Here is a 17,037-nt window from a genome sequence, read left to right as displayed (position 1 = left end):
TGAAACTATATATAAAAGAACTTCTCTAAAATAATATAATGCTTTTACTTAGCTTTGTTATTGATCAAGGAGAGCAGACAAACACATCCAGATTGAGAGAATACTGAGAATATATTTGAAAAGACAGAACGGAGAACACAATGATGAGAGAGATTAGGTGAGAATTTACCAATTATCCATTAATTAAGATAAGAAGTAAAAGTCATATACAAGCAAAGAACCCAATGATATTGAACGAGGACACATCAAGTACTCTTGACAAATTTAACGTCTTTTGGTCTATTATAAGAGGGAAAGCTGTTGTTAACTGAAGTGTGTGGGTTTGGCTGATAATTTACTGGCAAAATGTCGTGCAGTTTTTACGATGGAGGCCAAGGACTTCCCTTCATGTTGTGCAACTTTTATAGAAAAATACTTTCCTTAGCTTGTTTGTTTTTGGATAGACTATAATTAAATTTTAAATATTTTGTATGTATTTCTCTAATTACCCAATTTGTGTTCATGGCCAATACCAACTTTGCTCATATGTTGGTAATTTTGAAACTTTTAATATTTATCTATTATATTATATCTCTAAAATTTAAATTTCGAATCCAATATCTCTTTATTCTCTATTTGAGACAAAAGTAAATGCATCAACTTATTTAACTCCAAACTCCCAAAGTCAAAAGTATTTTAAACTTAAATGTTGTAATTTAACTAGAATTTATTAGGCTCTTCCATAATTATTAATTGTGATTTAATTTTCTGCTTTTGTAAACTTTTATTTGTTTTCTCCAAAATATTAGACCATAATTTTTTATGATTTAAAACATTTATAAAATATTCTTCCAACATCAATTTGAAACAAACTTAAAAAAAGAATGAATGAAAATGTATTAACACCATTTAAATCAAATGTTTATAATAAGTATATGGAATGTTGTTGATGTGATTGTTATATATGAAATATATGTTTTTCTTTTCACAAATGGCCCCTTTCAGGATCCTAATAAAAAAATGGCTCACTTGACATTTTTAAGTGATAATTTGTCGATGACTAATTATAACGATTTATATTTATCACTTATGACTTTACTCGCTACTCGATGTCAAGACATACATGATACTAGATATTCCTCACAAACACTCTAACACATATGGTACTCAACCCTTGTATAATGGTTACACGATATCATATGTACTTGACATTCATTGATGCTTGATATATACTATTATCGATGTTTGTAAACATAATCCTACGTTTAGTGTTTGTTAACACTAAACCCTAGTTCTTCATACTAAAAGGGAAGACAACAAACCGAAATGTAGATTATATTTCGAACCCCACACAATGAAAGAAAAAACAGTATGAGTATGCTTCAATTAAGATTAAGTATCGAGCAACTACTAACATGCATGTGCTTCACAATGATTGTTACCTTCTGCAAGCATCAAAGACGTCATTGATGAATCATAGCTGAAGGGGATAGAATCAGAGAGTATCAGAATTTTGGAAACAAGAAGGAAAACGTTTGGAGAGCACAATAGTAAACTTTTTGTTTAAGTATTCAATTTTTTTAAAGCGAAGTGAAATGGGTAGGGAGCAAAATGGTTTTGTATCTTAAAGGAGCGAGGGGCCCTTGAACGAACAAATAGGCAACCTCATAGTCATAGGGTGCTAAGGCATTCAGATATTTTGTTGAGAGAGGAAAAGCGGGTACTTTTTCGATTTGCCGTTAGAACGGTTCATCCGTACAAAAACCGACGGTGGGCAAGGGCTAGCTACGATTTACGATGATCGGCAAAAACCACGATGAACCATTGTCTCTCATGGACATTCCCGCCAAAACAGACAAGAATAAGCGCAAACCTTCGACAAGCGCGGCTCCCAACGATCACCGGAAGAAGAGGCGGAGATTAGCAGTTAGTTCAGAAACTGCAATCCCTAAATCTAGCGACCCTCAAAAGCTTGCCGCATCGAGTAGGTTAAAGACAATTTGTTCTCCCTCTCGAACCTCACGGAAACACGGGAAGAGGAGGTCCAGTCAGACGGATGGTCATCGTCGATGGGTCTACTCTGCTCGTGATTGCTCAAGATTTATAGGTAACGAATTTTAATCAGTTCTATGAGAATTTTCTCTAAGTGCTAGTGTTTACTTTAGAATTAATTGTAAGGCTCTTGTTGGACGATGGCTGCTATGCTATAATGTTCTACAGTTGAAGGGGACTTCGTGTTTTATGCTTGGTATTGAAGTCAATTTATTCTCCCATGCTTAATTTTTTTTATAGTTGCATGCCGTGAATCTTACTTTTGACCCGGCTTTTGAAGTTGGAATACCTTATTTGGAGGAATTAGGGTATTCCTAATACATAATTTGAGAGCTGCAACTTAATCTAGTTCAATATTTGTTTTGCAAACTCTATAGAAACTTGGAATTTGTTCACAGTTTAGATTCTGGTATCTATGTCCTTTCGTTAGTTGACAGTCCTTAATTTTCTAAAGGAACTTGAGGGTAACATTCTTAGGATCCCATTTTCCGTTGAAGAACTGAAGGAAAGGGAAGGAAAATAAGTGGTGTTTCCATTTGTGCGGGTATTATTGCCATTGCATACTTAACAATTTATTGCCTTTATTTCAGATAAGTTTATGGTTGCTTCATATAACATACTAGGAGTGGAAAATGCATTGAATCATCCAGATTTATATCATAGAGTGCCTTCCAAATTCTTGGATTGGAGTTTCCGGAAAGAGCTTATATGCAATGCAATTAAATTTTATAATGCAGGCATCTTATGTTTGCAGGTAATTTGTTAGACGTCCAATTTATTTTTTATGTTTGAACTTTTAAGATATAAGATGAAGTCTGTATACTGCTGTCACATTATGTGTTTTTATCCTCTTTGTCCTTCCTTTTAAACAGGTTAATCCTCATTCCTGTCCTTCTCATGCGTGTCTTAATTTCATTTAACGGCACAGTTATATCATTGGTCATTAAAATTTCGTAGTGTCATTCTACAAAATTTAAACGAATTTTAGTTACCCTTTGATGACTTTTGTTGCTTTGCTTTTGAATATGCTATAGTTTCATATGGAAATAAGAGAATCATAACATAATAAGCTTTCGCTACACTAATAAATGCAGTCCTACTCCACTGTCGTTTTTATTTGTACATTTTACCATAATTTTTTTTCTAGACTCAAATTACAAAACTTGGAGGTATAAGCTTGTTTGTGATGCAGGACAAGTGGTTAAAGCAAAACTAGATAACCAAAGTTTAGAGACTTAACAAGCTAATAGCCTACTTTATTAAATGTTTTTTAAGGTTTACTCTAGGCCTTTTGGTGCACTGAAGTCATAAAATACAAATAAAAACAGCCTGAGTTTGCTTACTAACTTATGACCAATACTTTATCACCAAATAGAAGACGTGGGAAATTAGAAAGGGTCAGGTTGCTGTTTCAGGGGAGGGACATCTAGTATTCCATTCTTATTCTCAGTCACTAAAATAAATGATGTTGTTTCAAACTTTTAAGTTCCCTTGTTTTTTAGGTCTTACTGTTCATCAAATCTCTTTTAACCATCACGTTTTATAGGTGCTAAGAATGATTTTTTACTCATGTCAATGGAACTATATATTTGCAGGAGGTTGACCGTTTTGATGATTTAGATGAACTTTTCCAAAATTATGGCTACAAAGGTGTTTACAAGGTGAGTTTGAAATATTTTGCGTTAAGTTGGTAGCCAATAATCTACTTATGGACCATTGTACTACATCAAGAAAACTTAGTGGCCATCTTTTATAGGCTAGAACTGGTGAAGCAAATGATGGATGTGCTGTATTTTGGATCGACAAACTGTAAGGTCTCTCGTCCTGATATCTTTGAATTGTAGTTGTTGATTTATTAGATCACAGAATCGATGAATGTGCTCCTGAATTTTTTGAAAATGACTCAGTACCTTGTAACTCTGCTGATATGTACAACTGTATGAGCGATGTTACTTGGGTTTGCAATGTCAGAATTGAAAAGTTTCTCTATTATAAGCATACTGGACATTTAGATTTGTTGCAAATGGGATTCTTGTTTTCTGTTAGGCTACCCCTTACTGTCTGTATCTGTATGTATAGTAATTCACACATTTACAGGCCTTTCTTCATTCCAATTTTATCAGATGTTCTCGAAGGGACATTTACAGTTCTTTATTTCTTTCATTGGAATATTTATTTTTCATATTTTCTATAGTGTTCTCGCTTCTCATTGCTTGTCAGTTGAAAATCTTTCGGTTACAGATTTTCCCTTTTGCATCAAGAAACTATAGAGTTCCAGAACTTTGGGCTACGCAACAATGTTGCTCAACTATGTGTTTTGAAGGTATGAAAAAATTCGTTTATAACATTCTGCTATATTTACTAATTATTGATTTCGGAAGTTACCGTGTACAGCTAAAACTTCAATTGTTTTTTGTACTATTCTCGTTAATTGTGTACAATATTTTTCATCATTCACATATTCATAGGATTCTTTTAATGGCTAGATTTTTTTAGCGGACTTTCTTTAGTTGGTCTTCTTAGAACATGACCACAGAGTTGTATAACTTATAGGACATATCTTGTTCAAGAAAGGTCATAGCATATGTTGACTCTCATAATTGTAAGGAGTTGCTCTAGACTCCACCCGTCTGTCTGCCACAGAGCAGTTTTTGTGATAGGCCGGTGTGTGCTGTTTTTTGGGAGTTTTTGGGAGAAACAACCGAACCTTTAGGAAGTGTGAGGCCTCTTCTATCGGTATTTGGTCCTTTGTTAGATTCTTTGTTTCTCTTTGGGTCTCAATTTTTAGATTTTTGTTTTTTAAAATTGTTTATTAAATCCTATCCCTTGCTTGGAGCACTCTTTTATTGGCTCCTTTTTATGGGTTTTTTCCCTTAGTATTCTTTCATATTCCTCTCAATGAAAGTCAAGTTTTCTCATTTAGTAAAGGAAAAAGAAAATATGTACTTGGATGGGTAGATGGATGTATTTCTTATTATTGTAAATTTTCTAGGGGCTCAAATTTTATTTTCTTCTTAATTTGCTGTTACATTCACTTCAAATGCAATTGTTATGAAGAAATATTGATACCACTTATTTTTTTAATCTTTATTTATATGTTATTGGTGTGGTATATTTTCTTGATAATGAACACTGTTGTGTGTGCTTCCAATGATTTATTGTCAATCTCGGGTTTTTGTAGAATGTTTGACATTTTCTCTTACACTTAAAATTGGCAGATGAATAAATCAAAATCAAAGTCCAAAACAAGGTACATTTGTCATTTCTGTAAATTTGTTATTAACTTGTCTGATATGAATCAAATTTCATTGCCTCTGCATGTACATCATGTTTAGAAACTAAATAATATTTGATACAAAAAACTGTTGTAATTTAGTAGTCTCACTGCTTGTTCTTTCTTTTAACTTCTATGCATGTGTTTATTAACTGTAGTCGAAGCTTTGTGATTGGGAATATACACGTTCTTTTCAACCCAAATCGGGGAGACATTAAGCTCGGGCAGGTATTAACTACTGTGATCTTTGAATGTTTGTAGTTTTTGTTGCCTGGGTTTTAGTTTTATGCGATTTATGCCAACTGTATCTCCATTTGAATCTTCTTGAATATCGGCTTAGCATTAGTTGCAGTCTCCTGGCTATTTCCCTCTCTTTTCTTTTTTCCTTATTCTGGTATGGTTAGGTTAGGTAGTTATAAAATATTCATTATCTTCTGTTTCAATTATCTTTTAAGAAAAAAAATGTTTAGCATCTCGGTACATTAGTTTGTTACATAATGGTGATATAGGTCAGATTGTTTCTTGAAAAAGCACATAGCCTTTCCCAGAGATGGGGAAACGTTCCTGTTATTATTGCTGGGGATCTGAATAGCATACCGAAGGTAATTGTGCTTTACCAAAAAGGATTCCTTCTAACACATCAGTAACTATATTTACCCAATTACCCTGGCTAGCAATTGATCTTGTTTTCTGTCTTTTTTTTTTTCTTTTCTTTTTTCTAATGATCAGAGTGCAATCTATCAATTTTTGGCTTCATCAGAGGTCAGTTTACTTTTAATTGGGATTTTTTTATGATCTATTGTCTTTTTTGGATTGTATGTCTCCATGTTTGGAAGTTCACTTCAAGTTCTTTTGGTGATTGAGCAGCTGGATATACAACTTCATGATCGCAGAAAGATTTCAGGGCAACTGGATTTTTCATCATCACATGGAGCCTTCAGATTTTGTAGTGGGGGTACAAAATGGTATGACTAAACTTCAATATAATATCTTCTTTTTCTTTTTATGTATATTAAATTTCTTTTCTTAAATCAATTATGTTACTACATATATTTTGAGTAGATTCTCATCACAATGTCCATAATATTTATGAGCAATGTCTATCCTAAGAATTCTTATTATTTTAATTCTTATGGTACTAAGAAAAAAATGAATGAACAACATGCATGGTATTATTTGGACCATATTAAAGATATAGATGGAGGTTAATATGTAGCTTTCCTTTTATGTACTACATATTTATTGGCTAGGTCCAATGTTTCAACCTCCAAATCTTTCGGTTGGAGTGATGAGGAAATAAGAATTGCATCTGGTAGCGAGAATGTTACCCGTCTTCAGCACCCATTAAAGCTTTCCAGTGCATACTATGGGATTCCAGTAAGATGTTTGATCTTCTTAAATTCTCGTTATTTATCTAGTGTAGACTCGATGCATATCATTAGTGTACTAGTTTAAATGGAGAATGAGGTCATTGATTCACATTGTGTTTTATTGAAATTTCGTTGATTGGTACGTTGCAAAAAACAAATCTCAATGTAGACGTTGCATTTACTAAATTAAATATTCGAAAAAGAATTGCCTCAAAGCCCAAAGAATTCTTGAAATAAGTTATACAAATGATATTGCACTGCTGATGGAGGTGGAGGTAACAAGTTCTTAGGAAACTCGGTAGCCAGTGGAGCGAGTTTCAGTTACTGTAAGTACAAATGGTAGGGTAAGCCGGAAAGGAACTTGGGAGGAATGAGTAAAGGCTGAAAAGTCAGCAGTATAAAGATGAGTTTGAAAAGTGGACCATTAGTTATGTCAAGCTTTATAATAAAGTATGATGCTTTGGCTGCAATAAAATCTATTACTTTGAAATGTGACCAAAAAATGATGTAGCTTTAGATTTTTATACGATAAAGGAAAGCAGCACAGTTTAAATTCTTTATTTAAAGTTTTTCCCTTTTTTATTAAAAAAAAAACGTGGTTTGCAGTTTATATATATTAATAAAAGGTAATATTTAAGATTATCTTTGTTGTTGTTGTTTATGTTTTCAGAACTATGTTGATTTCAGTTTTTTTCTTGTTTTCGAGATAGAGGTTAAGAGTTATTTGCTGCGATTTAGTTTCATTTACTCTCTCATCCAAATCGGTTATATTTTCAGGGAAGTTATAAAACAAGAGATACAAATGGAGAACCTTTAGTAACTTCATTCCACTCCAAGTTTATGGGAACTGTTGATTATATATGGTAACCTAACTTACTGTTGAAAGCAAATTTTGTGATGCTTCGGCCTTGAGAACTTTGGTTACTGGCTTTTATTATTATCTCAGGCACTCGGAAAAACTTGCTCCTGTTAGAGTTTTGGAAACATTGCCTGTTGATGCATTAAAGAAAACTGGAGGACTTCCAAATGAGGTACTTATGAAATGCAACCATCAATTGTTGAAACACGTTTAAGTTCTGTTTAGATTTTATTCGGAAAACTTCTGGATCTGCCTCAAGATATCTTACTATTAAAGATTCGAAATCTGTACCTATTTTTCTCCTTTTTTCCTCCAATTTGTTATAAATACTTAAAGAGATCAATGAGTTAAACTAATAATTTTGTAGAACCACGGTGGAGATGTTGACAATTAAATATAGGTATATATGCATCTTTATAACATTTTACATCTGGATTTGGGTGGAATCTTAGTGTAGAAAATTTGGGAGGCAAAACCCCAAAAAGAATCTAGGACTTCCTTTGCTCTTATCCCCTAAAATACATCAAAAGTTGATACGACCAAGAAGAAAAAAACCCCTCATAGTTTAATACAAAGTCTCTTCTCCTTTTTGAAAAATATACCATCCATCTGTAACAAACCCACATCATGACATCAACATTGCTAGACTATCTTGTTATATATTCTAAAGACAAAATTAAAAAATTAAAAAAAAAAAGGATTATTTTTCTCTCTATCAAAGTCTGTTATGTTATGATGCAGAAATGGGGCAGTGATCATCTTGCTCTTGTATGCGAACTGGCCTTTGATGACGATGAAAATGACAGTTGACTGACTATTTAATGACCACCCAAATTGAAGAATCTCCTTAATTTTATATTGAGTAGAGGTTGTTCCTTCCTTCACCCTTTGGCATGTGGAAATCCGAGTGTACTTGAGTAGATAAGTTGTATTATTAGGGTAACATGTTTTAAGCTGCTGCCTTTTGTTTTTTTGGCAGGTAATGGTTAAGAAACAAACGGGTAAAGAGTACTGTGAGAAAAAGGAGTATCTGGCAATGCCTGTTTAGTTGTTACTGAGTCATTTCCAACTTTATGGCAAAGGTGCGATGCTTCCCTTAACCAAATTGTGCTATTGAAAGATTCGGTTCTCCTAATCTTATGTTAATCTGTCCCTAACCTATTGCCCCCACATGTCTATTGTCTAGGTTAGCTGTATTTATTCATTAGGTTTTGAAGGTTCATTTTTTAATTTTAATTTCTTCTAATTAGACTTTACATTTTGTTTAAAGTTTTTATTGGTAATGAGTAGCTATTTTAAAATATCTATAAAGTTCTTCCAATTTTTTATCAAGACATATCTTATGTCTTGTAGGTTCATAAATTAAAAGGGAAGAAAAGAAAAGATTGAATCTATAAAAACTTTAAAGATCTATTAGACATTCACCTAAAAATTTAGAGATTTATTAAGAGAACAACAAGAACTTAGTAACTTAACCATAGGATTATTTAACTCGGGTCATCTTTACCAAAGACAATGGCAAATTTGACTTTTGGTTTTGCAATTTTTCAACATGGAGTGACGAATATGTCAATTAATCCAACTTGGTGATTTGACCTTATATTACTTTTCATTGAAAAAGAAAAAGAAAATCAAATTGAGGCAAGTTGATTTTATTCCAAGATCCCGACAAGGGCTGCTTGTGGGTTGGATTTGGTTGGGTTCGAACACCTTTTAAATACAACTCAATTTTTGAGTTGTATATTTCTTCAAACACAAATAACCCTTCTTGAATAATGAATCCAACTCAATCTAACTACAAAGAATTTGAGTTGGATTGGTTTTGAGTTGGGTTAGTTTAGGTTGGTCGAATCACATATTTAAATTTTTGTTAGTAAAATTAAGTATGTATATTTTTTTTACGATTATTTTCATACATTGAATTAAGAACAATAACTCATTCTCAATTTACATTATGAAAAGTTTCTTTCCAAAATCTAAAAAACTAGCAACCTCATATATAGAAATAACATATTTTTTTAACTTAATAAGTTCGAATGGGTTTAGATTGAGTTGATCCAGTTCTTTGGGCCATCGTTTTTCTAACAATCCCTAATCTCAACCATTGATAATTAGTGGATACGTCACACATAAATCTCCTTTCCACTACATAAGACTATTCAATATCAAAAGTCTTATATCAAAAATGGAAATTACGATGATAATTGCTAAGAAAAGAATAAGCCCTTCCATTTCGACTTTTCATTTTATTGTGACGTTTACATTGTTTTTGCCAAAGAAAATATATTGTCCACCATACTTTTGCTTCCTTTTTTCTTTTAAATATAATAACAATTAACAATAAAAATGAGTATGAAATTTAAGAATTCAAACTATGGCGTCTAAATAATTTAAATCAATTTGTAAGCATCACCACCAAATGCATTCGTTATGTTAAATTAACTTTGAGCTCTTTGTATTCTAATACCCTACTCGTTGTATTCTAATACCCTATGAAAACAAAACAAACGTATTCATTCGTAAACCTTAAAACACTCATTTAAGTCACTCTTAGAATAGTTAAACAACCATTGATTAAGATATTATATTATTATGATGGTAAATCTTTCTCCAACGAACTAAAACTTTGAATTGTAGAAATAGGAATACTTAATACGTAATTCATAACGTTACTACAAAACAAAGTTTACATGACTCGTCTTTTTTAGTCATGTAATTTACAATCAAGGTAAGTGTATAGATGATTCTCGTGTAGAATACGTCATAATTGATTGTTCTGTGACTCTTCATCTCAATCAATAATAAACATTTTTCAACACTTAATACCTATCATGGTATTGTTTTGTATGACAAATTTACATTGTCAATAAATGTCTCAAAAGTTAATCGTAATACTTCTTTATAGTCGATGAATTTTAGTTGTTGATGACAGTGTTCTAACGTCAAATTATGGCATTACAAGGAAATTAATAACCCAACTACAAAATCAAGAGACTATAATAACACATTTAATGTGACTATCACCGTTCTTCTACATGTACTACTAGCCACATGAAGAACAATACGTCATTAGGTTTAACAAAAGATTAACCTATATTTTTTTAAATACTTACCACATACTTAGAGTCCCCGCTACGAATGAACTTAAATATTTGAATCTTTATCATTAGAACTTCAAATTAATGTTTTTTTTTCCTCGCCAATGACCTTTTTCTTTGAAATATAAATTCACGGTTAGTAGTCCATGAAGGTGAAGTTTTCTTAGCTAAATTTTACAATCAATGAAATACATTAATCTGACCTTAATGAGAGACAAAATATATATACTAAAGTGACCAAATTATATATATTATACATATAGAATCTAAATGGGTTGTGAAAGGGTAGACATTTGTTTGTTTGATTTTTGTTTTTAATTTAAATTTGATACTTTTGATTATTACAAATACACTATTGTTTTTAATTTAAATTTGGCATTCCACCTTATTTTCTAAGCCATTAAAAGAAAAGCTGACTCACTGTCCTAAGTCTTCTTATTTTGTCTATTTTTCTCAACATGGAAAATATTGTTAGCACCCAACTTCTTCTTCTTCTTCTTCTTTTTTTGTCAATCTTTTTATTTTTTGGTCAATCTAACTTTTAATTGAAAAAAAAAAGTTTCAATTTCATATTCTATTATTCACATATTTTAATTTAGTCATTCAATTCACTGCTCCTAAACTTTGTTAAATTTGATTTATGAAAAACTTATAATGAAGAATAACCTAAATTTTGAGGAGAAACAAAAAACTAAATGATTAGACTAATTTCATTCATATTCAACTAATTAATCCAATAAATTTTAAATTTAATATTTTCTAATCAAAATTAGTTCAACGGTTACAATAAATTTTCAACAACCTAAGAAAATATACTAATGTTTTCAACTTTTACTCTAAAAATGCTAATAGAAGAAATATCAACAATAAATTGGTAATAGAGACAAATTTAAGAATTATTGAAATTGAATATTTAAAAATACAAATATTAAATCTTGAACAAAACGATCAAACTATATAGATAAAAGTTGATAATTTACCAAACCAAAAACAAATATTTGGATGGTAATTCTTTAAATGTTGTGTAAGAATTGATATTTGTATTGAGGTAAGTTTTAAATATCAAAATTGACTTATGTATTAACATATTGACCTTTACTTTTCCTTTTTTAGATGAAATACTTAGGTATGGTTATGCATACCATATTTTAACCCTAAATTCAAATAAAACTGAAATCTTATTATGAATAGTAAAATTATTGAAATTATTTATAAAATATAGTAAAATTTCAAATTTGATTAACGATGGACTTGTACCTATCAATTTTATTTTTTAAAAGTAAAAGAAAAAGTGAAAAGTAGTTTTATTTTTGGACATTTTTTTCTTTGATGACGTATGCATGCATAATAACTAAGACGTCACCACTTCCCACAGTAACTTAATCGAATGGCCCAAAAACCATCCGGACATTCATAAAAAAGGAAAATACAATAATTTAACCTTTCCTCCAATATCTTCTCTTTTTATCTTTTTAATTATCCTTTTCTAGAAAAAAAGAAAATGAATTTAGACATCCAATCCTCACATCAATTTAACTATAAACTAAAGATTATGTCAATTTTCATAAATATATCAATGTTTATTGTTTATATTTAGACTTCGTTTAACCTGCTAAGTGAAAGAATTAAGTAGGAAGCTAATCTATTTGTGATGGATGTAGGATTGGTAATTAATAAATGTGAAGGGGAAGCCAAGTTCTTTTATTCATAAGTCTCAAAGCAATTTTTTTTTTCCATTAACCAAAAAGCACTTATGACTAATTTTACGTTTTTGTATTTGTTAAGTATACCAAACCTTCAAGTCTCATTCTTCTATTATTTATGGCTTCCAATATTTTCTCAAAGAATCGTTTCCCTTTTTCTTTTTTCCTTACTCTTTATATTCTCCCATTAATAAATCCCATTTTCTTCCATAAACAAAATTTCCCTTCGTCTTTTCCTTTCTTTGAATTTTTCACTTTAACCCAAGAAAATTTTCAAAAATGGGAAAGGAAAAGCGAAAGAGGCAGATGGAAAACAGAGCCGAAATTCATGAAAAGAAAACCAAAAACGACGATACGCCGACCCCGGCAGCGGAGGAGCCAACCGACGAGGAGGTCGAGGAGTTCTATATGATACTCCGGCGGATGAAGCAAATGGCGGAGTATTTTGGAGTGGAGAGAGGGATGTTGGCGAAGAGTTTGAGTGCGGTGGTTGCTGCTGCGGCAGATCAGCAAGAGAAAAAGGAGGAGGAGGAAGAGGAGAAGAAGGGACTGAGTATGGCGGCTCCGTCGCCGGCGGAGGTGAGCCGACGTGGGAAGGGGAAGGAAGTGGTGGAGGAAAATGGGTTGCGATTGGATTTGAATATAGCTCTGGCAGTACAACAGAGCGACGGCTTGTGATCGGATTTTGAACGCCGGCGACAAAATCCGTGATGTCATAAATAAATTATATAAATATTTTTTCTTTTTTTTCCCCCTAATATTGTATTTAATGGGAATTGTAAACTGAAAAAAATTACTATCTTATAATATATCAATAATATATGTTACTTATTTTTCCAGATCTAAACCTAAGAATATGGTTTTTGTTGGTTTAGGGTATGAATTTGATAAGTGATTCTTTTTTGTTTTTATAATTAATTAAATTTCGGACCACCTTAGTTTGACAAATATACTTTACCTAAAAATTAGAAATTTAAGTCTTTCACGATATATTTTGTATTGCAACAATCTACCAAAATTATTTAGGCTAGAATAGATCATAAAATAGATTTGACGATCCATCACTTGAAAAGTAATTGCTACCTAATTTTCAAACAAAAAAATCATCGTCCAAACAATTAATTAAGCCTATACAAACACATTAGTTTTGAAGTTTGTTCAACTTTGAATCATTTCTAAGTGTTTAATAACGTTTTAACTACATTAAGTTGCATGAATTGGAGTTGCAATCCTACTTTAATTACTTTATTAAGCTAAGACAATCTTATAATATATATATATGTTTTGAGATTATTTAAGTTGTATTACTAACCACTTTTTTTATATATTTTAAGATTTTGAAAATTTAAGAGACATACTCGTGAGAAAGTAAGAATTTAACTTTTTTTTCTTTTCTAAATCTTATTAATCTCTATTAATATATAGTTCATCATACTATTTAGTGGTTGAAAACAATAATGCAATCAACTATTTTATTTTGGAGAGAAAAACAAAATCAAAATAGAATTAAAATAAATGTTTTATGGAAGAAAAAATGTATTTATAAATATAGCAATTAGTAAATATAATTTATTTACAAAATATTTTTGAGTGAACACGGATAGAAATTGATAGGCATTTATAGAGATCAATAAGATTTCAATGTCTATCAATGACGTTAAGAAGTTTCTCCGTATAAAAGAATCGTACACTTTTGTTTGAAAGATTTTATTTTTTTTTGGTTAAAAAAGAAGAATTAATATGAACAAAATAACATTAAAATTAGATAAGAAAAAATTGAGAAATGGAAAAATATTGGGAACCCACAAAATGGGCCCAAAGCACTTAAATTGGCAAGAAGGGTTATGTGGGCTTTAAAATGTATTTGTAAATTTGAAGGCATTATTTCATACTTTCTTTTATGCTTATTCTCCTTTCATTTATTCTATAATATTATTTATGTCTCCATCTTTCACAAATCTGACTAATATCATAAGTTTGTTCCACCACCAATGGTTCCCTTTCAACCTTTAAAATGTATATTTTAGCCACTAAAAACTACACACTTCTTCAACTCTTCTTTCAACTCTTCTTTTTCTTTTATTTACTTGCATGAAAATAGCGTAAGAACATACATGAACTCGATTATCTCATTTTATCTACAGTTGAACTAACCATAAGAACTCCACTGTCAACTATTTACAACTAGTTCAAATTTTATAAAGTTATTGCAAAACTCATCCTTTTTTTTCTTTATTATCCATTTTGGGATCCGTTTGTATTTCATGCCCATCTTGGAGAGGTATTAGAGTTGGTCAATTTGTATCAATTAGTTGAGTTTGTTATAAAATAGTTTATATATTACCACGACAGTATCTACTACTCTCATTCATTATTTGATATGAACAAAAAAATCTTAAATGTTATATGTTTTTATGGCAAGCAGTAAATAGCTATAGTATGAAATTTTTTTTATCATATTGGTCATAGTTTGTTATATATTTAGTTAACATTGCATAATTGATTTACATTTCATCACGTGACTCTATATACGCTTTCAATATAATTGTCGTTAGTAAAAGCTAGTGAAACTCACAACAATCAAGATTGTAAAAGGAAAAACGTTGAAAGCAAAATCAAGTAGCAATGAAAAGGACTAACATCACTTAATAAGAACATGGGCATGCATGAATTAAATTTTAAAGTAGAAAGTATGTAGTTTTGTCATTTTTATCATTTTATTACAAGGTTTCTTTCTTTCATCCCCCCTAAAAAGAAAAAAGAAATTGTACCAGATTTGTTTGAAAGCCATTAATTAGAGTAAATAGTAATGCAACCGAAGAGATAGGTGGAGGAGAGGAGAGTGGATAATAAATAAGAATAATTGATTAGCATATCAAAATTATTTACGAAGACCCTAAATCTCATATACTTCTATATATAATAAATCCATTTTCTTTATAAAAAGAAAATATCTAAACTAATAATTTAATTTCTCCTTTTTCATTATGGAAAATAATTAAAACTTATTATGTATGGTAGATTTTAGAAGATTAAATCTAGAACGAGGAAGATGGAGTGGAGGAGAAGGAATTGGACCCCGCCATATAGGGGATAGTGGGCTCCCACCCACGTGGAAATAGTATGGTTTTTATTTAATGGGTGGGGCCATCGTACGTTGATGTGTTTCTGTGGGCCCAACCCTTTCCCCCCTCAGCCTTATACTGTGTCGTTTCATTGTCTTTACTTTTGACTGGCTCTGCTCTCCCACTGTGGCTTCTCCCTACTCATTTGTTTTTGTCCTTTTTTATTTGAAAATTAATTTCATAACTTCAACTTAATTAATTATATATTCCCACCATATAAATATTATATAGTCGTTTCCTAAATGACTACGTAATATAAACCCTGTGGACCTTTAGAAAAAAAGAAACTTACTTTATAATGAATAAAATCAAATCTTATTGACCTTACTTAAAAAAACCGTGTTTTAATAATTCTAAAACAAAGTTATATATATATATTTGAAAAGGACTTGATTTAAATAAAACTTTGACAATGCATTATATGGAATATGGACCCTTGAGGATAAAGGAGTGGCTAATGTTACACCTAAGTCGTTTTCTCTATGGTTTCCATGTTTTCATTTAATAAAAACAAAATCATGGACGGTTTTTAAGTTAGGAAAGATTTGGCCTTCATCATATCTAGAAAGAATTTGTTATACTTTGCAAATATTTTTGTTATTTTAAATAATATGGAGTTACTAAATTCATCTGAATTAAACTTAATGATGAGGAAATATTTTGTATTTCTTAACTAAGACGAAATTAATACATCTATAAGGAAGATTTTGATTGAAAGATGAATTATAGTATATAACAATAGGATAATATCAACTTGTTAATCAATTTTTTCCATACATTAGTTGACAAAAGAAACTTTTTATTCCTTTGTTTAAACAAAACCAAATTTTATTAGTAAATGCTTTCGAGACGCGTAGCTACTTTTAGTTGGGTGCAACAAAGGTTACGTAATAGACTTATTTTTTTTATTTTAAAAAAATTTGATAGAAAATTAAACAAAAGATCTATTTTTTTTAAATGGTGGAGAAACACTTTATTTTATTAAATAAAATTATTTTTAAAATTAGATAGTTGAAAATTTATTTGAAATAGATATGTCAATCTGTAGGAAAGTGATTTTTTTTTTTCAATTATTATAAAAAAAGTGTACACAAATTGTCAATCTAATCTAAGTGACATTTCTTTTGAATGGAAAGATACCCACTTTAGAAAGTTGGAAGTGGGAAAAAATATTTAATGTTTAGGGTTTCACACATGTCCATGTCATTTCATCAATAATGTCAAACAATATAGAATAAATTTAACAAATAGTACAATTCATGTTTAGGTTCAAGTATTGTGGTCTCATCTGTTTTTAGCCTTATGGACTTTAGTATTTAAGGAAAAAAGAAAAACAATATATCTACCTAGTTTCACTACATGTTAAAATAACTTTTAAAAAATATCAATTTACACTCTCCATTATCAAATTTGATTCAAACCTCAAACTTATATGATTGCATCAATTTAAGCCTCAGGTTCAGGATTCAAAACTTGGATTTCCAACATTTTCCTGCATCCCCTGTGACCCGGCAAAATCATCCTTACTTGTCTTAAACGATTATTAAAGTAAAAATTCTCCCCACAAATGAACATGA

At 30.7% G+C, this 17,037-nt stretch overlaps 1 protein-coding gene across 2 annotated transcripts; it reads left to right on the top strand.

Moving 5' to 3' along the window:
- Window positions 1-1,488: 1,488 nt before the first annotated feature.
- On the top strand, window positions 1,489-8,837 carry LOC101203382 (carbon catabolite repressor protein 4 homolog 5). 2 transcript variants are annotated; one of them, XM_031880089.1, is made up of 15 exons: window positions 1,489-2,086; window positions 2,655-2,785; window positions 3,627-3,692; window positions 3,788-3,840; window positions 4,273-4,354; window positions 5,250-5,281; window positions 5,464-5,533; window positions 5,815-5,907; window positions 6,035-6,067; window positions 6,173-6,270; window positions 6,556-6,682; window positions 7,453-7,538; window positions 7,622-7,706; window positions 8,276-8,402; window positions 8,514-8,837. In XM_031880089.1, the coding sequence occupies exons 1-14, from the start codon at window positions 1,777-1,779 to the stop codon at window positions 8,342-8,344; spliced, it is 1,335 nt and encodes a 444-aa protein (XP_031735949.1). In that variant the 5' UTR covers window positions 1,489-1,776; the 3' UTR covers window positions 8,345-8,402; window positions 8,514-8,837. The 2 variants fall into 2 exon arrangements, with proteins under 2 accessions (XP_031735949.1, XP_011648849.1); XM_011650547.2 differs by having other exon boundaries at window positions 1,491-2,086; window positions 2,622-2,785.
- Window positions 8,838-17,037: the final 8,200 nt, after the last annotated feature.

The sequence above is a fragment of the Cucumis sativus genome, chromosome 1 (genome assembly GCF_000004075.3).
Source record: "Cucumis sativus cultivar 9930 chromosome 1, Cucumber_9930_V3, whole genome shotgun sequence".
Lineage (NCBI taxonomy): Eukaryota > Viridiplantae > Streptophyta > Magnoliopsida > Cucurbitales > Cucurbitaceae > Cucumis > Cucumis sativus.
Note: the sequence above shows the minus strand (reverse complement) of the source record. Positions and strands in the feature narration are given on the sequence as shown.